This window comes from Balaenoptera borealis (genome assembly GCF_965194805.1).
Source record: "Balaenoptera borealis genome assembly, chromosome: 3".
Taxonomy (NCBI): domain Eukaryota; kingdom Metazoa; phylum Chordata; class Mammalia; order Artiodactyla; family Balaenopteridae; genus Balaenoptera; species Balaenoptera borealis.
In genome coordinates this window covers 101,427,354-101,453,143 of record NC_138866.1, presented here as the reverse complement: position 1 = coordinate 101,453,143, position 25,790 = coordinate 101,427,354, and the positions used below count along the sequence as shown (strand labels likewise).

Below are 25,790 nucleotides of genomic sequence, written 5' to 3'. Positions count from 1 at the left end.
CCATCAGCAGGCAGGTGGGCAGCCAGTTTCATACCTGCCTCCACACACACCAGATTTAAGATTATCTTTGTTACTATGAATTAGCTTTTCTTTAGTTTTAGTCTCAGCCCCGGTTCATCAACTTTGTGTTCTTGTTTATTTAGTAGATTGATGTTCATAATTATTTTCCCCACATTAATCACTTTCCCTCCTATATCCCTCCCCTTTTTAATGGGAGGATACTTTTTGCTATCATTAATGTTTTTGTATAATACTGTTAAAAATATTTATTTTGGTATGTAGCGTATAATTTGCTGTAAGGATTTTTCTCCCAGTTAGTCTCTTAACTGTAGTCCAAAATTTTAAACTTCTAAAATCTTGTCTACTTTGAGTGTTTAATGAAAATGAGTTTTTAATATTTTGCTCTTAGAATGAATCTTTCCTCTGTAATTAATGATGATGTAATTAACAAATGAGGCGAGGCTGGGCCATCTTGAAGCCTGTCAGACGTTGGGCATGGCAGTTCTTTTTCCACAAAGTAGAGCAAAGATATCCTCCCCCAAGAAAATTTGCATCATAATTGTTGTTTGCTACTAATCCCCACACTCTAGAGCTCCTAGTGCTGATGCATTGTTTAATGAGGAAACCTAAATAGGCAGACAAGCCTGAGCTGAGCCCTGCAATAGGCAACTCATTTTCATACAGATGTCTGCTTTACAATTATACTTTTCAAATTTAAATATAAAATTGGGTGGGCTCTTAAGCCATTTTGCTTATCTCCATCTTCTCCAAGTGTCGCCAAGCCCGACGAACTAGGTCTGAGGTCGCATTATTGTGGAAGAATAACCTTCCAATCATGGTGGAAGTGATGCTACTACCAGATTGCTGCTACAGTGACGATGGGCCCACCACAGAAGGGATTGATCTAAATGATCCTGCAATTAAGCAAGATGCGTTATTATTAGAAAGATGGATATTGGAGCCAGTTCCTCGACAGTAAGTTGAACTGAGTTTGAAGTTGTCCTTTGTAAATCAGGTTTTCCATTACTTTATATAAATTATTTTAATAATATATCATATCTTTGAGTCCCTCTATTTATGTAGTAAAATTTACATATTTAGTACTTATGTGACTTCAGGTGACACTGGTAAATGCACTCCTATACTCTTGAAAGCACATATCCTGAGTGATATGTTTATTTCAGCTTTTATCTTTCTAAAATTTAGTCATTTTGTACTTGCTGACATTTAGATGATGCTTTTTTACTTCCCTTAGGAGTGGCGATCGATTTATTGAAGAGAAGACTCTCCTATTGGCTGTCCGCTCATTTGTGTTTTTTTCTCAATTAAGTGCTTGGCTGAGTGTTTCTCATGGTGCTATTCCACGAAATATTCTTTACAGGTATGTCTAGGGCAGAAAAAGGACAATGTGTATTCAGCTACAGTGGTTAGCTACTGAATGAAATTTTACCTTTTCAGCAGTTTATTTCCTTCATTTCTAAATATAAGTGGACAAAATTTACTGAAGTATTTTTCAAAACAAGTTAGAGAAATTTAGATATGACTCAATATGAATTTTGCTTCTTGGGTTAAATCTGGTGTAGAATAGTTTTCAGAGAACTTTTTAGCTTACTTTACAGAACTAACAATGAGAACGTACCACCATTATAAATAAAGTGGAAAAACTTTCTGGGTTGCTGAATTTCCATAATGGTAGACTTAGTTTTTAGATCCTGAAAACTGTAAACACACAGGCTGCTGAACAACTGTCTTAACTGTCTCTTTAGGCAGGTGGCCATGAGATAGAGAGTATCTCTTAATCACCATGCTTAATAGAGTTAGCTGAATCCATTTATTTAGTAGTAAATGGAAAGTCCTTTTTTTCTGTTTTGACAACTAATTTTAAATTATAGTATTTTTGAGCTTTAATGCTTTAAGAGAATCGTGTTCTCAAAAAGAAGATGGTCTCTATTCCAGGTATAATCTATTTATGTTGGTTTTGTTAGAACGACATGCACGGTAAAGTAGGTTAAAATAAAATCTCAGTAGTAATTAATGCAACAAAGGTAAGTATATGACTGTTTAAAATTTTTTAAATAACATATAATAATGATATGTTTTATAATCCATTGATTCCATTTTTTTCTGTGTGATTCTAGAATCAGTGCTGCTGATGTAGACCTACAGTGGAATTTTTCACAGACTCCAATTGAACATGTGTTTCCTGTTCCCAATGTGTCTCACAATGTGGCCTTGAAAGTCAGTGTTCAGTCCTTGCCCAGACAATCTAATTATCCAGTTTTGACCTGTAGTATTCACACTAATATTGGCCTTTATGAGAAAAGAGTTCAAGACCATGAACTTAAAACCCATCAGCACCGAAATTCTACTGAAGCAGAGCAATGTGGTACAAACGGTTCACAGCGTCTGTGTAGCAAACAAACTTGGACCATGGCACCCGAGAGCATAATATTACATGCAAAAAATGGCACAACTCCAGAATATACTGCAGCTGTCAAAAATGTCAAACTATATCCGGGCACTAGCGGTAAATCTGACTATGGAACATCTCAAGGCAATATTCTGGGCTTCAGTGGTATAGGAGATAAAAAGTCACATGAAACATCAGTGAGAACTTTAAAATCATTTTCAGTGATTGATTCTAGTGAATCTAGCCACCAGAGTTCCTGGCAGTCAGTTGGTGAGACTAATCCTTTAATAGGCTCTTTAATTCAGGAGCGACAAGAAGTTATTGCAAGAATAGCTCAGCATTTGATTCATTGTGATCCAAGCACTTCACATGTTTCTGGACATCCACTTAATACACAAGAATCTAGTTCACTTAATTCAAAACTTTTCCGGGTTTCACGAGAAAATGAAAATGTGAGAAAATGTAAAGAAACATTCTCCATTTCTTTCGGTAATCCAGAGCTCACCTCCTCAGAAGACACCAATGAAGGGAAAATTCGAGTAAAACCAGAAACTCCTCGAAGTGAGACTTGCATCTCTAATGGTCTTCATTCTCATCAGTCTGTTGGTGAGATTAATCCTTTGATAAGCTCTTTACTCCAGGAGCGGCAAGATGTCATTGCAAGGATTGCTCAGCACTTGGAGCATATTGATCCAACAGCACCTCACATGCCCCGGCAATCATTCAACATGCAGGACTCCAGTTCAGTTCCTTCTAAACTGTTTAGGAGTTCCTATGAAGACAGAAATTTGTTGAAGAAAAACAAGGATGACACCTCTGTTTCCATTTCTGATACAAAATTTTCCTTGTTAGATAACATCAGTGAAGGGAAAAACTTAACACCTAATAAATATTTTAGTTCTTTTAAATGCAATAGTAATGTCAAGCCTTCTTTGAAACCTCAAACAAGAAGAAATCTGCATCAGAACAATCCTAGTGAAATCCAAAGTACATTTCAAGAGACACAGAACAAAGCCACTGGTTTAATGAATCCTTCAAATATGTCTCATTGCAAAGAGGATAACTTAGATTTCACAATCAGATTGGAAAACACACTTTCTGAGTGTCAATTTAAGGAACAAGAAATTGACAATGAAATCAATAAACAGTATTCAAAATGTAACAGTATTGACAAACAGATTTGCACAAATAAGTATAAGGACAAAATAATAATAAATGAAAATTATAATCCAGAATCTTTTAACAATCACCAGTTTGATCATTCAAAAAAGAATGACTCGAAAATAAATGTTACTGTGTTGGAAATGTCTGGATATTTGAACAAACATGCAAATGAGTGCTCAGATAAAGACTCAAAAAAGCCTAAGTCATGCGAACAAAATACTCAACTTAATAGTATAGAAAATTATCTCAATAAAGATAGTGAAGTTTTCAAATGCAAAAAGCCAAACCACTTAAAAAATGAACAGGATAAGAAAGAAGATCCAGTTGATGAAAAATCTCAAAACTGTTCTCAGAGGAAGAATATAAAAGACTGTTTGTTTACGTGTGAACGACTGAAAAATAAAGAGGTATTGGTAAGTAATATCTAACATTTCAAATATAATCCTCAAACATTTGTTATGGTTTGAATTTTGTGTACAGGAGATCTAGTTAGGCCCAAGATGCCCGTTATCTGTAGAACTCACTGTCTGATATAGTAAACATCCTTGTAAATAACCCATCCACTTCAGAGCAAATGCTAGGTAAATTCTTCCTGTTGCCTTTTTTTGGTTTACTTTAATACTGTGAACAGTTGCTGGAGAGTAAATAAGAGTCAGAAGTGAAACCTGTTATCATTAGCTTAAGGTATTGTTTGATAGCAGCTCTGGCCTAGTACAAGCAGTGTGCCCATTGTGTTATGCCACTGCTCAGCTAAGGATTTTAGGAATATCTATAGTGAAATCACTGGGCTGTTGGTCAGAATACCCAAGTTGCAGTCCTGTCGATTTGGTCCTTGAGTGAAGCTGAATAAATCACGTAACTTGTAAAACCCTCAGTCTCCTTGATTTTAAAATAAGAATGATGAATCTCTTTTGCTTATAGTTGTGGTGATAATCAAATTATAGATCTTTAAACATTTTGTAAGCTTTTAATGCACTACCTAAATCAAAGTTATTTAAGTTAGTTCCATTTTATTTGTCCACCAAACCACTTTTTAACTTTAGAAAATTATTATTAGGCTTAAATTTCCTTTATTTCTCCAAGAAGTATCACAAATTTATATCTCAGTTATATGGAAAACTACTTAACTGCCTCTGTCCAAATCTGAATAACCTTGATTCATCTTCTTTATCATACAAATTAGTTTTGCCAGACATTAGAGTCTTAAAAGTATGCCATGTTTCCAATTAATATTTTTCAACAGATGATCTCTTTCTAACACATGGGTTTAATCAAATGACAGTTTCCAATTTCCTAAAACTGTAATTGTCACAAAAACCTACCCTGGCCTTAAGAATACTAGCTTTTCATGATCCTTTCTGGTACCTAATAGGGAGACTTACTTTGACCATGGTATTTTTCAAGCCACTAAGATTTGTTTTTTCATACACTCATTTTAAATTTAATTATATAGCATTTACTGGGTGCCCAGGCACTCTTCTGAATATTTTATACATGCTGGCTTACTAAATCCTTTCACTACGCTATGAGGTTAGGTGCTATTACTAACTCCAGTTTACAAATGAGGACTCTGGGCCCAGAGAGGTTAAGTAAATTGCCCAAGGTCATAAAGCTAGTAAATGGTAGAGCCAGGACCCCAATTATTCTTCTCTGATTTTTATTCATGTGTTTTTATGCATTTTTTTATTTCTGGGTATAAACTTGCCATTTTAAATTCTTAAGAATTAGTCTATTTCTTATATCACTTCAAAAACGTGATACTGTGACTGTGTTAAGTATATTTTAAAATTCACATTTAAATTTTTGTATCATGCTGTACCAAATTATATTTTCTGAGAATGGCTCTTGCTACTGACATAGTTTTATATTTTAGAATATTTTACTAATTTTTTCTAACTGTGAGGTTTTTTTTTCACAGATTGAAAGAATTGAATATTAGCTTACTAGATGATAGACTGAGTTGTTTTATTTTTATAAACTTATTTATTTATTTGTTTTTATTTTTGGCTGTATTGGGTCTTCATTGCTGTGCACGAGCTTTCCCTAGCTGTGGTGAACGGAAGCTACTCTTGGTTGCGGTGCGAGGGCTTCTTATTGCGGTGGCTTCTCTTGTTGCAGAGCACGGGCTCTAGGCACACAGGCTTCAGTAGTTGTGGCTCGCGGGCTCTAGAGCACAGGCTCAGTAGTTGTGGCGAACGGGCTTAGTTGCTCCGCGGGATGTGGGATCTTCCCGGGCCAGGGATTGAACCCCTGTCTTCTGCATTGACAGGCGGATTCTTAACCACTGCACCACCAGGGAAGCCCAGACTGAGTTTTTATAAATATGTTGATAAGGCAACTGTGTTTGGACATACTTTTTGTAGAATATTTGAGTTTATTCAGCATCTTAGAAAAAACTCTTAAACACTGTTTTTTGATTAAAGTGTATATATATGTGTGTACAGATAGTTATATAGGTTGTTAGCTTTACCACCAAGGATGTAATACCTCAGTACATGTTAAGAATAAATCTAAAAACAAAAAAATTTTAAATATTGCCATTAAAATCTAAATCTTTTCCTAGCAGAGAACTATACCACTTAAACAGTCAAGTGTCTGGCAGAAACATAATTTTCATTCCTTGGATGGAACCTCAACCAGAGCTTTTCATCCTCGAACTGGATTGCCTCTTCTTTCCAGTCCTGTAAGTGTTTTTCTCTTATTTTATGTTTAGAATTGCAAAACATGTAAAATGTTTGCAAATCACTTTATCCAAATTTTAATTGAAAAAATTTAAATACCTTCAAAATAAATTTCTAGTGGGAAAACATTTTATTTTTTGATACATTTAATAGCTAAATATTAATATGGAAAAAGGCAGAAAAAATGAATAAAAATGAATTTATTGTATTAGGATTATAAAATTTCTCTGAAATTCTTTTGTCCAGCATATTAATTCTCACTAATGTAAAGAAAATACTTAGTGTCAAGTGGATTTTCTCTAAATAGATTTGTATCATGGTACTGAGGCTGGTTGACACCACCAGCTGAATCATCTGGGAATCAAATTCGTGGCTGTCTTTGACTTGCGACCTGTACAGTTAATCTTCTTATTTTGAGACATATACGTTTCCCCACTCTACATTTACTAATAAATTTATAGATCTGAGTGTGTGGTTAAGAACCTCGCTTTGGCGTCACGCTGACTTCACCCTAGCTGTGCGACATTAGGTGAGAAATATTGTCTCTCTGAGCCTCAGTTTCCTCATCTGAAAAAAGGGGGTGATAATGTCTACCTTAGTGTTGGGAAGATGATTAGTATCATTCCTTGTCAGCATTTGATAGTCGCTAAAGCTGCCATTTCAGTTAAACCAGAGGTAAGCAGTCAATATCCTAGTAAACTAAAAACATGTTTATTTTGCTATTGACATAGTTTTTGTTTCTATGTGAGTTTTTTAAGTAAACTCAAAGCATGCAATATCTGGCATATTTTCAAAAATTAATTCTTGAATAAGAGATTTAGTTTTAAATTTGTAACTTGGACCTTAGATGTTTATTTTAGGGAAGTTGAATTCTAATCAATTTAAAATAACCCCAAATGTTTGACCTACGTATGAGGTGGTTTCAAAATGCCCGAGTGATGAGGAAAAAACTTACAGCATCATGCTGGTATAAAAAGCACTACAGACTTCTGTTCAATATGGTGGACTGAGTTAATACAAGAAGATCCTTCCTCCTTCCCAAACACAAAAATCCTGGACAAAATATAACACAACTTTTAAATACATAATATAGTGTAAGAGCAAGAAAGATAAATCTCTGAAACTAACTTGGGGCAAATTATGACCTTCTAAGATATCTAAATCTAATACAGTGCTAGGGTTTAATGCTCCTGCTGGATCAGGAGTCAGGTCTACGCCAGTCATAGCTGGGACCTAAAACCAAACTCCATAAAGCCAGAAACAGGTGAGGACTGCCATTCTAGAAATGGGAGAAGAGAAAAAAAATCACCTATTTACTTAAGGGATGCAATAGGAGGGATAGAGTAGATGGGAAAAGAAGCCCCCAGAAGAATTTAGACCTAAGCCTAAGTCATCCATGGTTAGGGGGTTCTGAATTTGTGCTGTCTATGAGAAAACATGAAACTATCCCACATCTATTACCCATGGCACCAAGGATTTATTTTCATGGAAGGTAACTCTTACTGAGGATGATCTCAGGGGAATTAAAATTACAAAGCACCTTAAAAGAATCAGCAAGAAGAAGAAGTGGGAAAATTCATATTTAGGAATCCTGTTATCAGAGCAACTTGAAAGAGAATCAGAAATAATTCTTTTTAAAATGTTCCAAGACAGGGAGATCATCTTGGTGCTTTGTGTCCACCTAGAGGGGTAGGATAGGGAGGGTGGGAGGGAGACACAAGGGGGAGGAGATATGGGGTTATATGTTTATGTATAGCTGATTCACTTTGTTATACAGCAAAAACTAACACACCATTGTAAAGCAATTATACTCCAATAAAGATGTTAACATAAATGAATGAATGAGTGAATGAATGAATGTTCCAAGAGATAAATGAAGATAAAGACAGGGAACTGAGATAAGAGAACATGTGGGATTGGAAAAATAGAAATTAAAAATATGAAAAATATAATTGAAGTGTACACACACGTGCGCATACACATACACATGGATTAAATGATGGACTGGAATCACCTGAATAGAGGTTTCGTCAGTGGATAGACACATATTAAGAAAGCACCTAGAATAAAGTGCAGAAGGGAAGAGAGATGGTAAAATATGAAAGAGCCCTGGAGGATAAAATGAGATGTTCAGTATAAGCCTAGTAGAAATTCCAAAAGGAAGACTAGATGGAATAAGGAAAATGCAGTATTAGAGGCAATGAAAGTAGAAAACTTTCCCGAATTGAAGACCTGAGAATCTGGATTGAAGATTTCACATTAAGTTCTAACTCCAAAATATAGAATGGTGTACTTGTACAACTCTCAGAAATATTGAGGTTGTTTAGACTTTCAGTATCATCTGTTTCTTAGTCACAAATTAGACCAATCACTCAGATACTTTATACATATTTAACATTAATTCTAGAGACAAATCCGTCTAACTTGCATGTTGACCTTTAATTTACACTTGGGTCTTTCATTTTTAGATTATTTTTAGCTAGTTGGTGGTTTGTCTTAAATGTAATTTGGTATACAATAGTGGTTAAAATTCCACAGTAGTATTTTTCAAACCTATTCTCTGTGAAGCCCCAGCCAGGGTTCTTGGAAATGTGCAGTCGAGTAGGGATGGATAAAAGAACAGGAGGGTTGGCAGGACCCCAGACTCCCATCACCATTTAATTCTTTTTTTCCCCCTTTTATTGTAAAGCTATAAATCATTTATTCCTACCCCCTCAATACAGAAGTATATAAAGTAAAAAAGTAAAAGTCTTATTATATTATATATTGGGATTACATGTAAGAATTGGTTTTAGAAAAAACTGGTTCTGGTTCTTAAAAAATCAAAACCTAGGGAATTCCCTGGCGGTTCAGTGGTTTAGACTTGGCGCTTTCACTGCCGTGGCCAGCGTTCAATCCCTGGTTGGGGAACTAAGATACCGCAGTGTGGTCGGCCAAAAAAAGAAAAAAATCAAAACCGAGTAAAAGTGCTTTTATTAATCATCTTTTTTCCAAACTAGTTAATAAAATGAGGACATAGGGACAGTATGTAATAAAGAGCATGATTTTAATAAGCTGTTAGGAGAGAAGTTTTATTATTTTTTAAGATATGCTTAGCTTTCATTTGAAAATTGTTCTATCAATTCAAGAAAAAAATTATAGTCTTCTGAAATTCTTTTGAAACCTAACAAGTGATTATTTTAACCTTAGGTTCCTCAAAGAAAGGCACAATCAGGTTGCTTTAATCTGGATTCTTCATTACTGCATCTGAAAAGCTTATCATCTAGAAGGTATTTATCTTAAAATTCATTAGTGTATATGAAATAATCTTGCACAAAATTCTAGCCTTTCACAGTAAATAATGTTGACTCTGAAAATCAAAATTTTAACAGGAATCCCATTTTTCAGTTTATCATTTTCAAGATGATTTCACACATACAGTTATTAAGGATGAGTGAGGGAGAAATTAAGATGATGAGTAACTAACTATACAGTGGTCATTATGATAAACAAACACTTACATTGGTTTTAACATTTACGTGGGTTTGTCTGTTTCTGGTCATTCACCTCCTCCTTTGTCTTATACTCCTTTGCAAAAAAGCCTTGGCAATTTGTTCCATGTTGACAAATAATACTCTCATTATATTCCTTAGTCACATAAGTTTGCCTTCGTATTCTAATTTTTAACTTAAAATGAAGATTGATATCGAAGACTGCATTATAATATTATATATTTCCAGGAGATGCTGCTATGTGATATGTTATAAATTCCACCTTGAAACCTAGGATGTTATTTATATTCTTTATCAAATATTATAGCAAAGATTATAAAATCTAATCAGGAATTTAGAATGAGATATTTCTTATCTTAAAATTTGGTTACATTAATTTTTTATTATGGTAGTTTAAGTAAAATTGATTAGATCCTCCTAATTTAATTTGTACAAAAGTAAATTAGAAAATACTGTTGTTAATGTGTCCATTTGCTGATTTGTTCTTTTTTTAAATAGTCCTCGACCATGTTTAAACATTGAAGATGATCCAGATATTCATGAAAAACCATTTCTGAGTTCTAGTGCTCCACCTATAACAAGTCTTAGTCTCTTAGGAAATTTTGAGGTAATGTTTTTTTGTTTTTTTTTTTTAAGAAGCTGACTGTCCTTTGAGTTCTTTATTTTATTTTATTTTATTTTTTATAGTTTAGACTAACTCATATTGTTTATTTTATTTATTTATTTATTTATTTATGGCTGTGTTGGGTCTTCGTTTCTGTGCGAGGGCTTTCTCTAGTTGCGGCAAGTGGGGGCCGCTCTTCATCGCGGTGCGCGGGCCTCTCACTATCGCGGCCTCTCTTGTTGCGGAGCACAGGCTCCAGACGCGCAGGCTCAGTAATTGTGGCTCACGGGCCTAGTTGCTCCGCGGCATGTGGGATCTTCCCAGACCAGGGCTCGAACCCGTGTCCCCTGCATTAGCAGGCAGATTCTCAACCACTGCGCCACCAGGGAAGCCCAGGTAATGTTTTTTGAAACTATTTTAAGAGTTGAAGTTTCCTAACCTAGATCCATGGTGTCATTTATGTCATTTGTTCTTGAAAAGGAAATAAATGGATTACATTTTTCTAAAGCCTTGAAATCACCTCCTTTCCTTTCCTTTCCCTTTTTCTTTTTTCCTTATCCCTTTTTCCTTTTTCCATTTCCCTTTTTCCTTTCCTTTTCCTGAGAAGTAAAGTTGGGAGAATTGTTGGCAGTGACATCTTAGAATTGGGAGCTGGTGAAGGAGATGCAGGACTTAGGTGAAATCAGGTTGGATGGAGGTATCCATTGCTCGAGCTGGAAAATAGACTTGACCACCCCTTCTTACCTGGTAAAACTGGCTCTGGGACCCAGGAAGGATGATGGTGGGCTGATAGCAGCTGATTCAGGATCAAGGAGGCTGATTTTCAAAATCAAATTGTTCTTTGTACTATATTTGCAACTTCTCTGTAAATCTAAATTTATTATAAAATAAGATTATTTTTAAAAAATCAAATGGTTAAAGGTCTCTGATACATGTGCTGCTTTATTTAATGACTCTTCTACTTGGGATCAAGTATATCAAGGGTTTAGTTGTCTTCAATTAGAAAACAATCTTAAACATGAACCTGTAAATGACATTTTAAAAAAAATTTTTATTGGAGTATAGTTGATTTACAATGTTGTGTTAGTTTCAGGTGTACAGCAAAGTGAATCAGTTATACATATACATATATCCACTCTTTCTTACATATATCCACTTCTTTTTTCCCATATAGGCCATTACAGAGTATTGAGTAGAATTCCCTCTGTTACACAGTAGGTCCTTATTAGTTATCTATTTTATATATAGTAGTGTGTATATGTCAATCCCAATCTCCCAATTTATCCCTCCCCCCCTTTACCCCCCAGTAACCATAAGTTTGTTTTCTACATCTGTAACTCTACTTCTGTTTTGTAGATAAGTTCATTTGTACCCTTTTTTTAGAATCCACATATAAGTGATATCACATGATATTTATCTTTCTGAGTTATTTCATTCAGTGTGACAATCTCTAGGTCCATCCATGTCACTGCAAATGACATTATTTCGTTCTTTTTAATGGCTGAGTAATAGTCCATTGTATATATGTACCACATCTTTTTTATCCATTCCCCTATCAATGGACATTTAGGTTGCTTCCATGTCCTGGCTATTGTACATAGTGCTGCAGTGAACATTGGGGTGCACTTATCTTTTTGAATTATGGTTTTCTCTGGGTATATGCCTAGGAGTAGGATTGCTGGGGCATATGGTAGTTCTATTTTTTGTTTTTTAAGGAACCTCCATACTGTTCTCCATAGCGGTTGTACCAATTTACATTCCCAACAACAGTGATTTTAGGGAATTCCATGTCGGCCCAGTGGTTAGGACTCCATGCTTCCACTGTAGGGGGCATGGGTTAGATCCATGGTTGGGGAACTAAGATCCTGCATGCTGCGAGGTGGGGCTAAAAATATACATGTATATAAGTGATTTTATATGTATGGACGTGTGTATGTATATATATGTATGTGTGTATGTATATATATGCATGTATAAACATATAATCACCTATGACCTTGCTCAACTTATTAATTTTATTGATTTGGAGGGGGCAGATTCTTATACGTAGATTCCCACATCATCTACAAATAGGGACAGTTTTATTTCTTACTCTGTAATTTGTATACCTTTTACTTCCTTTTCTTGTAGTTTTGCACTGAATAGGGCCTAACATGCATGTTAGTACAATATATTTGTTTAAAGTCACAAAAATCTGAATAAAGTCAGAGACTACATTGGATCATTGGCCTTATCCATTAGCATTTTTGTTTGTGCTCTTTCTCTGAAAATTTCATACATCTTTAGAACATTTTTCTTATTTAAGAAACATTTATTGAGTACCTACTATGTGTCATGTTGTATGCTAGGAATATAAAGCTAAATAATAAACTTCCTGCCTTAGAGAAGTTTACAATCTGCTGGAGAAGTTGGACATATAAATAATCTATAAACCGAAGTAATTAGCACTGTAATAGAAATTTTCTCAGTCTTCATATATTTGTTCTCTCTGCTAAGGGACTGGGAAAGTTTTACTAAGGAGCTGTCACTTGAGCTTAGTTACAAAAGATGAGTAGGAATTTGCCAAGTAAATTTGTGTGAGAAGTGTCAAGGGATTCTAGACAAAGGGAGCTACATGTGCAAAGGCATATGTGTAAAAGTAGTAAAAGAGCATGGTGATATTGAAAAGCATCAGCCAGAACTGGAGTATAAGACTGTGTGCAAGTGAGGAGAGCTGTGGTAAGAGATGTAGGGTGGGCCTTACATACCATGCTGTGAATATTTGACTTCATCCTGTGGACATCAGGAAACACAAAGTTTTTAACCTGGTGGGTAACATAAGACTTTTTTTTTTTTTTTTTAAGAAAAACTCTGGCAGTAATACAGATGATACACTAAAGATGGAATAACTAATTAGAGGGTATTGCATTTGTTCAGGGGAGAGGTTATGAGGGTCTGAGCTAGGTTAGTGGTGTTGAGGGAGCTGAGGCTGTGAGACTGAGAGGTCCCATCAGCAGGATATGGATTGGATTGATTGCAGGGCAGGAGGGAGATAAAGGCTGGTTGTAACATAGGTCTCTTGGTCTGGTCTTTTTGACACGGGACTTGAGAATTGCTGATGTCACTTTCAAATTTAGACTCATGAAGGCTTGGAGTGTTTCTTTTCAAAGAATTACTGAATCAAAGAAATGCTACTCACACTTCATGATGTATGCATATATGTGTTGATGTATGTATAGAAAAGAGAGCTTGTGAAAGGTTTAACATGTTTCTCATACCTGGACAGATAAACACTAAATTGTTAAAAGTGGTTTCCTCAGCAAATGAGCTTGGGAGAGATGGATAAGGAGCTTCTCTACTGTTTGTATTTATGTACTTTTAAATTTTTTCCCAATGTGTATTTACTGTCTTTTAAATTAAGCTAAACAATAAAACATATGTCACATCCAACAACGATTTTTAAGAGGCAGTTGTTTCTCAGTTAAAGTTATGAGTACTTGGCTTTCTGTTTTGATGGAACTTCTGTATATAACCTGTTAACAAGTTTTCAAGTGCTTCTCTGTGGCTAACAGTAGGAATATACTCTGTGAGGAATAAGAAAATTTCTGATATTATACCTGCTCTGGTAGAGCATATTTTTCTTTACAGAGATAAGAATAACTCATTAAACGATTATATCAACATAATGGTGAAGTTCAAAGATGTGTGGGTTGGAATAGTAAGGAGGCCAAACTTTGTAGGATGGTAGAAGATTGATTTGGGAGGGGGTTGATTTCAGGTCAGATGAACATTTGAAATGAGGGCATGGCAATGGCAGCGACCACTTTTCTAGTGCCAGAAAGCATACTAACATATTTCTTTAAATAGAACGAAAGAATGAATGTGTTAACTTTTAAATTTTATTTCTTAAAAATTCTTTTATTTTGCCTTCCAGGAGTCTGTCTTGAACTATCGTTTAGATCCTCTCGGCATTGTTGATGGCTTTACTGCCGAGGTAGGGGCGAGTGGTGTTTTCTGCCCCACTCATTTGACTCTTCCAGTTGAAGTGTCATTCTACAGTGTTTCTGATGATAACGCTCCCTCTCCTTATATGGCAAGTATTTTTTAATTGTCTTCTTCTGCTAAAATCAACCATCTTAATGACAAATACCTTTAAGTTTAAAGAGATTTAGTACTACTTTGGTGCAATGCTTGAAAATATAAAGCATTTCCTAAGAGGGGATTGAAGGTTGCATAGAGATGAATATGCCAAAATAACACCCCACAACTTCTTTCTGAGCAAGCTCTAATAACAGATATCCTCTATTACATTTGAGGATTGTGCTGAAAATTTACTTGTTTCCATGTAATATGAAAAAATGATAAAATTTTGATTAGTGACACTGTAATTCCATATCTTGCTGAGTTCACACAAATTCTCAAGTGCTTGCTGGGCACTCTAGTCCTATCAGTGTTGCCTTCACTATGATCCTCATCTCAGTAGAGTTTGGGTAAAGATTTGGTGACCTACGGCTTCTGTGAGGCCCTTTCACCCCCTTTCTCCTGTTTGGTTTATCTTTGAACCATTCTTTTTCCATTCCTAGGGTTCTTTAGAATACTAGCTATTTCTGACTCCAGGCCAATGTTTTAGTGGAGATTAAAATAGCTAAGAGGAATAAGAGCACTGTCTTGAGCCTTAGGATCCTATAATTTTATCTTTCCCATTTTTTATTCCAGTGGATTTGAGGATGAAATAAGCCCTCAACTGCAAAAATGATACCAAGTCCTGGTGTGTGATTACTATCAGCCCTTTTCCAAAAGACAAGTTAGTGGCTAGCAGTGCAAGTCTGTAAGAAGTTTACACTGATGGTATAAAATATGGAGTCAGATCTGGGTTTTTATGTTAGGTCTTACTTTGAGAAATACAAATTGCAATAGGCATAGAAATATACAGCTCTGGTCTTGCTACTTGAATTTCCCAGCTTATCCCCTGACCCAATTGCCTCCTTTCTAATATCCCTCTCCCCCACCTTCTAGGTTCCTCAAGGACATTAGCAACAATGTCTTTTGTTATTAATAAAAACTATGAAAAGCAAATTCTACATAATTGAGAAACAATAGAGGAAGAGAAGTTATAGTGTTTTAGGGACCTAAATATAGTCTACTCATTATTGGCGTAGTTTGTTCAAGGAAGGTTGTTAAGCCTTATTCCATTCTAAGGGTGAAAATTTTAATCAAGAGTCTGATTGGTGTTTCATACTTTGATCTAAAAAGCACAGTGGTATCACTTTTTCAAAGTTTTCTTTTTTCAATAATAATAACACTTGTGGGTCATAATTGTAAAGATGCATAACAGTGGTTGTTATAAAAAACAGAGGCCCAATTCTTCACAAACCTACCCAGTTATCACATATACCACTTGTTATTCATTTACCATAGAAAGATGTATCTACTTTCCAGTATAATTTTGAAAAAATAACTTAATTTTAGATAATTAATAAAATGGAAAATATCATTGAGATAAGCTCAATACCAGAAAAAATGTGTATCTTACTGGAATGCTTATAATATTAGAATATAGCTATAAGGATGCCCATTCTGCTTTACTGGGACATCAAGAAGTCTCATTAGTTTCAGGTATTCTGTTGGCACATGGTAATAAAGAATGGAAAGATAAGGTCTAAGGTCATTAGTGTACAGAGTCCCTGATGACCATTAGGATGAGTTAGAAACAAGTTAAAGAGTGAATTGGCTGAAAGTCAGCTCAAAAACCTATCTTTGAGTGAAATTCATGAGCAAGAGGTAATTTGAACTATGCTTTAAAAAAGCAAAACAACATTAATTCTTGACTTGGTTGACATCTAAAAAAATAAGGTTTAAGAGATAAAGGATTTAGGGGGAAAGTGGGAGTCAGGGGGTGGGATGAACTAGGAGATTGGGATTGACATATATACACTAATACAGACAAAATAGGTAACTAATAAGAACCTGCTGTATAAAAAATAAATTAATTAAATTTTTAAAAAAGACAGATAAAGGATTTTATCACTCTGTCTCCAGAAAGTACACACAAATGATCACAGATTATGAATAAATATTGAAAAGAGTCTAAATTAGGTTAAGTTAGTCTATCCTTTAAGAATCTCTTTCTTACTTTTCTCTGATAATATTCTTTAATAAATTTTCCATTATGTAGTTTTTTTTACTCATTAGGAATGGGTTCCCTTTGCAAATGACCCAGTCCAAATCTTAGACCACGGATCTTTCCTACTGTAAATTAATCAAACTAATCTTATTTGGTAGGGAGTCTTATTTGTATTTTGGTAGTTTAGTCTGTTTTCAAAGGACTGATCATGTTTTGATAAGATAGTACATATCACAGACCAGTGGAGCTGAGACACCAAACCCCTATTTGTTACTGTAATAATAACCTTGGGACCTGTCATGACAGATTATACAAATGACTTACAAGGGTGAAATTTTAGCACAGAGAATTCTGTCTTTGTGGAGTAGAGATAGTACAGGGCTTTTCATTAACTAATTCCTTTTAGACTAGCTCAAAGCCATATAAATGTCTCTCCCCAATCCGACGTCAGTGGTAAAAATGTTCTCCAAGTGTTATGTAATATGGCAACGTTTCACTGTTGAGAAACTATTGCATGGTGGAACCAGGCAGAAAGGTCTAAAGCAGTTTTGCCCGTGGCAAATTCATGGTATGACTTGCTTTATGATCATATTAACAGCACTATATATTTTATATATTTTATTCTATTTATAATTAACCAAATTAAGATATACCTCCTTCAGTTTTACTTAGCTTTGCATATTCTCTATTCCCCAGTCACTTGAGAAGTTTTTGTGTAAGATTTTGACCAAATTTAGTTCATCTTAATCTACCTATTCCATCCTAAAATGCCAGAAGAAAATGTATTTTTCTTCTTTATGTTAAATACAGTAACTTTCTAGGTGGAAATATTAATATGCCAACCAATTAAAATAAGAAATTTTAAAAATAATAATACATTTAATCATAATACAAATAAAATTCCAAATACTTTCCCAATCTCTTCAAAATTCCTAACTTGCCATTGCCAATACTAGTCTTATATTGCTTAGAAATTATTGTTGTAAAGTGTTGCCTTAAACTTTGAGGGGTTTTAAAAATATCCATATTCTTTCTTTATAAATTGATTTAGTTACTGTTATTATGTTCTAAAATCTATTAGAATTGTATTGTATTAAAGGAAGTAAGTGTAGGCTTGGTAGTAGATTTTCCCTCACCAGTTTTCTTATATATATTTAGTGGAGGATGGCAAGGAAAAACAGTAATGTATTGCCTGGAGCAATGTGATTAGAAAGGTAGCTATTATTTAGATATATTCTGCTTTTTCTTTCTGGAACTAGGAAGAAGAGGAGCATTATATACCATAGCATTTTTTCATGTAGAGAAGATTATAAGAGAAAAATTATTAAAGCTTCATTACTGTTTTGGTTAGGGATGCAGTTTGTTGATATGCTGTTTTCATGCTTTAAATGACCATGTAATCATATTTGTTAAGAACCACATATGTCTTTCCAGTGCCCATTTCCATGAACATTTCCCATTATTAACATATTAATTTAATATTCTGATTGTCAATTGCTGTTCACTTGGAGATTAGGTATTCACATATTAGAGTCTGGCCTTCCCTTTTACCTTTGTCCACTGCTTTCTACCCCCCACCGCCTCCCCTGGTCTGTCTTTCAAACCCAACAGAGATGTTGCCTGATGGGACAGTCCTGTTTTATATTTACTTTTACATAAGGTTGACATGTTTTGGCAGGTACAGTGTAAAATGATGGGATATGAGTTGTAGAGCATGCAATTATTCTACTTAACTACTCAAAAGAAAACTATTCACCCAGTTAAATGAATCAGCATTTGTTTCTTAAAGCTACCTAAGAATTAAGTATCACAGTCACCACCTGTAGTAATTTGGTCATCCTGGTTATCTAGAAACTTTCACACATTCAATCTTAGCTTCCCGTGTTTTAATTTATACTGTTTATCATTGTTTGGACTTCAGTAATTACAGCATCTTTCTCAGAAAACTATTTTATATAATATGGCAGTGCCTCTCAAACTTTAATGTACATATGATATCATCTGGGGAATCTTGTTAAAATGCAGATTTGATTTGGTAGGTCTGGGGAGAAGCCAGAAATTATGCATTTCTAACCAGTTCACAGGTGATGCCGATGATGCTGGTCTGTCTCTAGTCAGAAGTCCATATACGTATATAACAACTCAACTTTCTGACTGAAGAATTGACTTCATTTTTGGGCAAGACTTAGGATCATTCCTCATTCCTGAGTTTCTGTATGTCCAAAGACCAATAAATTGTTTTGCTTCATTTCCCTCCTCCCACATGGTACAAGAGAATAATCCTATCATCTCCCTTTATTTCCTTTTTAGTTAAAGAACTTCTCACTTCTGTATCTTGTATCTTAATATTAATTTCAAGCAGTATGGTCATTGATGTTATGTATTGTTTATTGAAGCATCTCTAGGAAGAACAGTAAATTGTTTGCTAGTGAGGTGGGATCCTCACTATTTCATATTCATAGAATGTATCTCTTAATTCAATGTGAATGTTTTTCCATACAAATACAATTCTGAAATGTTAGTAATTACATGATTTATTATTCTTATTTTAGTCTTTTATGTATATATATGCATCAGTTTGTACTCAGTTTGTCTTCTTTTATTTCAAGGGTGTGATTACTTTAGAGTCCCTTGGTAAAAGGGGTTATCGAGTACCTCCTTCAGGAACAATACAAGTGGTATGTGTTTTATAGCCTACAATTGCAATAATCATTCTCTCACATACATATAGAACTTAGCCCTTTCTCCTGCTACTGCTGCTGCAACAACTTTGGTAAGTAACAGTGGGGCTGCAGCTTTGTTTGGAGTTTCCCTGCTCTGCCTCAGGAATGACCATTTGGGGACCTCCATAAAAGGAAAGCATTAATAAGCTAATCAAGGTGAATGCTTTAGAAAACTAGTATATGACAGTTAACATAATTTAAATAGAGCTATTTTCAGTATAATTAGAATTTAGATTACCAGTACCTTCTACTTAATATAATAAGCTGTATTGAGATTGACCTATGTAAAAGGAGACCCCAAATATTAGTATTGCTTTGGCAGGGAAACATGGGAAGCAAAATTATATTATCCCTACTGTAACAATTTCTAAAATTGATTTAATGAGACGGTTACACAAAGCAGAAATGCAGCCCAACAGATGTCAGGGCAAAGAATGCCTCTTTCCTTTTGGTCTAGGTGTTGATCTAGTTTTGGCTTAGGAGAACTCTTCTAGCCCAGAGCAATAATCCTTCATCATCCTTGATCTAGGGTTCTCAGAAGAGTAATTTTATATCAAGGCCAGTTTGTGATTGAGTTCATCTCCAGGTCAGACCCAGGATAATCCTGTAAGCGCAGAAGTCTATTACAGTGTTGGCTCTTGCACCTCTTGGAAGGAGTCTAGCTGATATTTGTCAACTATACCTCAATAAAGCTGAAATTAAAAAAAAAAAAAAAAAAATCTAGCTGAGTTCCTCACACTAAGGGTCTGGTCTAATTCAGCAAGCCTTTTGATGACCTTTGGGTTCAGTGTGATCAGTGCTTTGAAGGACAACTTTTACTCATCAGCATTGTTCCAGTATAGCGAAGAGTCTGTACATTTGTTTATTTCGTATCGCACAGGAATGAAACATAGTACTAGGCAATATATATGCATGTACATATTGCAGTATGTACATATGTATAAATTTTACCGAGGAAAAATCACTGCATTTTAAAGTAAGATTTTTATGTTGAATGGATTTCTTGAACTAAAAGAGTGATCATCTTCTGATCTCTTGCCTCTGGCTCTGTAGCGCTTGTGAAAGTGTGGGTCACTGGAAAGCTAGCTATCAGGTGTCATAATAATGAGGCATAAACCCAGAGGCAGCACATTTACCCCTTGTTTGAAGACTACCAACTCTACTGGCTATTTTAAATCTGAAATTTGGGTATGTCTTTCATTCCTTGTATAAATTTAATTATGTATAAACATGGCTTGAACTCCTGGCTTACTAGTTGTTGTGGTTGTTAAATGTATTATTAGCCTTAAGACTCACTAGATTTCAAAAGTTGGATCATAATATTGATATATTTCTCATTTTGATTCAGTGAGTGATGTCCAGTGCCACGGATGAGCTTCTGAAAGCATGGGCACCAAGTTACCTATTGATGTGTTGGTAATTTGGTTAAAGTCAAATCAGCAGCTTGGAATTTTGTTTAAAAATTAGTACTTTAAAAAATAATATTCCTTCAGTTATTAATGCAATTGAATTTAATTTCAGTCTAGTATGATATTGATGATGATTAAAAAAAAAGTCTAGTATCACTGCAGTGTTTGAAATGAATCCAACTGTGAGAACATGTAGTATTACTTAGCCTACTTTGTAACTAATAATAATGAACTTTATTTTCTAAACTTGGAAAAATTTCCAAACAAGAAAAGTTCTCTTTTTTGAGAATGTATTTTAAATTTTATAATAACCATATGTACCTGAAACATCACATCAAAGTCTAGTTTTACCAAGATTTTATTTTTTTATTTAAAAAAATTCTATTTATTCACTATTAAAATGTGAGGAAAACTAAAATTCTATTTTGAGCATTTTTCAGTTGACTCATTTTAATAAAGCTAGTGTTTGAAGTAATTGAACTGGAATGTTTTAATTCAGTGAAGGTGTATTTTGCTTAATCTAATGAAACCATTTCTTAAAATATGAACAAGAGTAAATGTTATGTATTATCTATTATTAATATGAGATTTGTGACTAAAGATTTTGATTTGTTACAGGAGCTTTTATTTCTTTTATTTCTGTAAATAAAAAATCTAATTGAACCATTAAAAATATATTGAATATCATTTCATAAGCTTCTGAAATTTTATTAACTTTATTCCCCCAAACTGAATTATATCCACTGGGATTAATTTATTATTAAAAAGCCTATTTTATTATTGGCACAATCATTTTGAATCAAATAAACAAATCATTGTTTTTAAAGAATAATTTCTATATTGTTTCTTCAGACCTTATTTAATCCTAATAAGACTGTGGTGAAGATGTTTGTTGTGATATATGACTTACGAGATATGCCAGCCAATCATCAGACATTCCTACGACAAAGAACTTTTTCTGTACCTGTTAAACAAGAAATGAAGAGAAGTGTTAATAAAGAGAACATCCGACATACAGAAGAACGGTTATTACGCTACCTCATACATCTGAGGTAATGTTTCAAATTAATATGAAAATACGTTACTTTAGAAGAAAACTCTAAAATTTTTAGTTTATTTTAAAAAACTGTCATTCTAACTAGACGAGTGCCCCTTGGAATTTGCTTAACTTCGACACTCTTTATGATATGCCAGGATGCAGAAAACACATGGCATATCTTCCTTCAGTCATTACTACTTGTTGAATTAGGGGAGTTTTCAATTATAGCTGTGTAATGGAAACTATTTTATAGCAAAACAATGCTAATATATCTGGGGGAAATGAAACACAGTTTTCTAAACCAATGCTGTCCAATAGAATTGTAATACGAGCCATATATATAGTTCTATATTTTCTAGTAGCCACATTAAAAAAAGTAATAAGAAGCAGAGAATTAATATATTTTATTTAACCTCACATATTCAAGTGTTATAATTTGAATATGTAATCTATATAAAAATTATTAATGAGATATTTACATTCTTTTGCTGTACTAAGTTTGAACTAGCCACATTTCAGGTGCTCAGTAGCCACATGTGGCTTGTGGCTGCTGAGTTGGACAGGGAAATTCTTAACTTTCATGTATTCATTCATTCATTCAACAAATACTGATGTGTCAGGCATGCTTCTAGACTCCTGGAAACAGCAGGGACAAAATCTCTGTTCTTACACAGCTCATATTCTGGTGATTCCATCAGAAATATATTTTCCTCAAACTTTTACTACCCAGCTAATAGCTCTAGGTTGCGAGAAACCATTTGTTTGCTCTTGAGGTCCATGCTTCCAGCATCGTAGGGTAAGGTTTTAAGCCCTGAAATCCTAGTGTAGTTCTTAAGATCAATGAGCAAGTCTATTGCTTAGAAGAGAACTCAGTAGCCCTTTGCCTGTAAGTCTATTCCTAATAATTTTCTGATAAGTCCTCAATCACATCAGTGACAGTAATTCATCTTAGCTTAACTACTTACTCCAAGGAGCCCTATTCATCAGGAGGAGGTAACTTTCATCTCTTTAATCTGTTACAACAGCCGTAGCCATATGTAACCAACATTCACCAAAAAGTCAACTATCCCAGCTTTTATCATCTCCACATAATGATTTAGATACCTTAAATGCTGTAAAGAAACTGCTTTAGAAGGTATGGCATAATTCCCAAAGCTCACCATGTTCTTCTTCAGATTGAGTAGGTGAAAAACTGCAGAAAGAATGAAAGAGTGAGCCAGTCTGAGGTCTGCTTTAATATATACAACTGACCACCAGATTTTTCAGTTAATTTGGGAATAAAATCCACAAACCCAGATATTTCTGCTATGCAAAGGGAAAACTAGAGAAATTAACACTAAAGGGTATGTTTGACTATCTGCCAGATAAGTTTATGTGATTAAAGCCTCCAACCCCCTGTATTATGCTATAAGCTGTTAGCAGAGGATAGAAACAGTTCCATATACAGCTTTGATAACCATTTTCATTTCACTGCTAACTTTCCTCTTGGTTTCTAATGATGATTAGGCTTTATTTAGCTAGCCACTACTGGTGGTAGCAGTCCTTTCTCATCCTGTGATTGTCTCAAAACTTGATAGTTTTCTGTGGTGACTTTCCAAGTGTGGAATCCATTTTAATGTACTCAAAATTGTAGGAGGGCAAGTTGTGTGAAATGGGTCATTCTTTGTAGCTAGAAGATGCCCAAATGTAGTATAATTGGCTGACGTGAACTGAAAGTGCTTACTACAGGTAAGGAAAGGTGCATGTGCTGTGGTGTCAGGGATGTAAAGTCAGATTGCATGTGAAACCCAGATTTACGAAAAGAAGCACCTCTGTCATTGTAAGAGGGGAAAGGGAGTATGGAATGTTTAGGGATAGTGAGGGAGAGGCACTGAAATAGCAGCGAGTGCATTGGCAATATAAGACTTTAAATATCTTGTTAAAGAGGCACTGTTAATATTATAGCAAGACTTCTTCCTGCTTTCAAAATTTAATTACTCAGGTTTGTTTTAAACACTGATTCCCTGAAATGAAGCATCTTTTTATTGTTTCTTTGTTTAGGTTCCAGAGTTCTAAATCTGGAAAGATCTACCTCCATAGAGATGTACGGCTCCTGTTCTCTAGAAAGTCGATGGAAGTTGATAGCGGTGCTGCATATGAACTCAAATCTTACACTGAATCGCCAACAAACCCTCAGTTTTCACCAAGATGTTGATAAAGAGTGACAATTTAAAGTATTTGCTCAGTACCCAAGTTTGAAAGTAAAAAATAGCATAGAAGGGAGTGTACCAAATTAACAAGCAGGAGAGTGGATCCTCTCCTGTAATCCTGGACCAGTTTTTATGAAAGGATTCCTGGGATGAGATCCACATATTCCAAGGAGACTGGAAACACTCATGTCCTAACCCTTTTTGTACTGTCGAAACCACTTCACTGGACTTGTTGCAAGAGCAAACCACCCCCCCCACACACACAGCCCCCGCCACAGTTAGATTAGTGTTTACACGTTTCATTTCTCAGTTATTTAATATTTAATGTTCTCCTTACTACTCAAGTGATGTTTGTCTTTAGTGTTCTAATGTAGCACAAATCCTATGTAAAATCATACTATGTATTTTTGACATTAATGTTGAAATCTGAAATATATGCACAAGTCTTTTAATTTTGTGTGATGTGTTTTAAGTACTATTCATTTAAGTTATTGAAAATGAGAATGAAATGTTGAGCTTCTTTCAAGATTAACGCACTATGCAAGCATGCGTACTTTTTATATCTCCCAGGTTTAGTTTTTACAAAACCCCATCCCGGTTGCTGTCTCACACAGTAGTCCCTTGACATGCTGTATCGGCAGTGCAACGCAGAGTAAGCTGCTTCACATTCCCTTAGCAAGTTCAGATCATCATGCCCATTCATATTCCTTCTAGAACCCCTTATCCCCAAAACAGTTCTATTTTTTCCTTAATCACTACTACAAAGGCTTTACGTTAAATTGCTGTCCCATTCTAGATAACTTTTGCAAATTGTTGAAAGAATATGTACTTTGAAAACAAATTAGTATTTATATTGTAAATATATGCAAGAAACAAAGAAATGTGTATTTGGCTTTTATTTTTAGATGAGACATTTATGTGATTGAGTGAATTTCTGGTACCGATCAGACAGTTTCTATTCTAGCTTTACAGCTGATAAGAAGAGAGAGAGATCTTGAGCCTTGTACCAATTTATCACTTTCTCATTCACGGTCACATGGAAGGCATTTGGCAACTGGGAAAACCACTGAGTAAAGGAACATGATTGAGTGCATCAGAAGTCTTCCATCCATCCCCCTCAGAAAGAGGAGTGGTTTTAGATCTTTGTACAGGGACAGTGGGCAACAGCAGATCAGATAACAAGGCACAGATACTGGGAATGCTCACACAAAGCCGTGAACGCAGGTTAGAAAATACATACCGTTCAAGTAGGCCAGACCCAGGAGACCTGGGAGTCTAGAACCAAGTGAGCAGTCTGGAATTTGGGAGATGGGAAGGTCTTTATTTTGGCACTCACCTAAATGGATAGACTATACAAGGCATGTAAGAGTGTGTGCCTGCAGGCTGTGGGGTGGTCAGCAAGAAGTCTCTTATAAAGTCCTTTTGAAATACCAGCTTAAAGAGAAAAGGCTATTTATACTCCACGAAAAATAAAAAAGTTTTCAGTGGCACAAATTTATAAAGGTTTGTTTCTAATCTGGTAGTAACAATATGGAATTAGGACCCATGAGGTTTGGATTATAGTCCTAGCTCTAATGGTACCTGATGGAACTGAACTTTCTGGCTCTGGGTGATTGACAAAATGGGGTGAGAGTATCATTAATGTGTCTTCTCTTCTTAAAGTGTCATCTAATTATTGGAATACGTATTTCAATACATGTATCTAGACTTAAAAAAATTTTTATTGGCATACGGTTGATTTACAATGTTAGTTTGAGGTGTACAGCAAAGTGATTCAGTTATACATACACATATATCCACTCTTTTTAGATTCTTTTCCCATATAGGCCATTACAGAGTATGGTAGAGTTCCCTGTGCTATACAGTAAGTCCTTATTAGTTATCTATTTTATATATAGTAGTGTGTATATGTCAATCCCAATAGACGTTTTATATACATTTGACAAAAGTCAATATTGATAATTTTATATAAAACTC

At 34.8% G+C, this 25,790-nt stretch overlaps 1 protein-coding gene across 13 annotated transcripts in view; it reads left to right on the top strand.

Annotated features, from left to right (window-relative positions):
* Positions 1 to 24,265, top strand: part of ATOSA (atos homolog A) — an 86,566-nt gene extending 62,301 nt beyond the window's left edge. For 6 of the 13 annotated variants that reach the window (XM_082388025.1, XM_082388024.1, XM_082388023.1 and 3 more), the window contains 10 exons: positions 773 to 975; positions 1,256 to 1,381; positions 2,139 to 3,987; positions 6,138 to 6,257; positions 9,445 to 9,524; positions 10,245 to 10,353; positions 14,264 to 14,422; positions 19,063 to 19,131; positions 21,438 to 21,637; positions 23,665 to 24,265. In XM_082388025.1, the coding sequence (XP_082244151.1) occupies positions 773 to 975; positions 1,256 to 1,381; positions 2,139 to 3,987; positions 6,138 to 6,257; positions 9,445 to 9,524; positions 10,245 to 10,353; positions 14,264 to 14,422; positions 19,063 to 19,131; positions 21,438 to 21,637; positions 23,665 to 23,818 (3,069 nt within the window). In that variant the 3' untranslated portion in view covers positions 23,819 to 24,265. Of the gene's footprint in view, positions 1 to 772; positions 976 to 1,255; positions 1,382 to 2,138; positions 3,988 to 6,137; positions 6,258 to 9,444; positions 9,525 to 10,244; positions 10,354 to 14,263; positions 14,423 to 19,062; positions 19,227 to 21,437; positions 21,638 to 23,664 lie in introns of those variants that run through there. The other 7 variants (XM_082388021.1, XR_014243402.1, XM_082388028.1 and 4 more) reach the window with 7 other exon arrangements.
* The last annotated feature ends 1,525 nt before the right edge of the window (positions 24,266 to 25,790 follow it).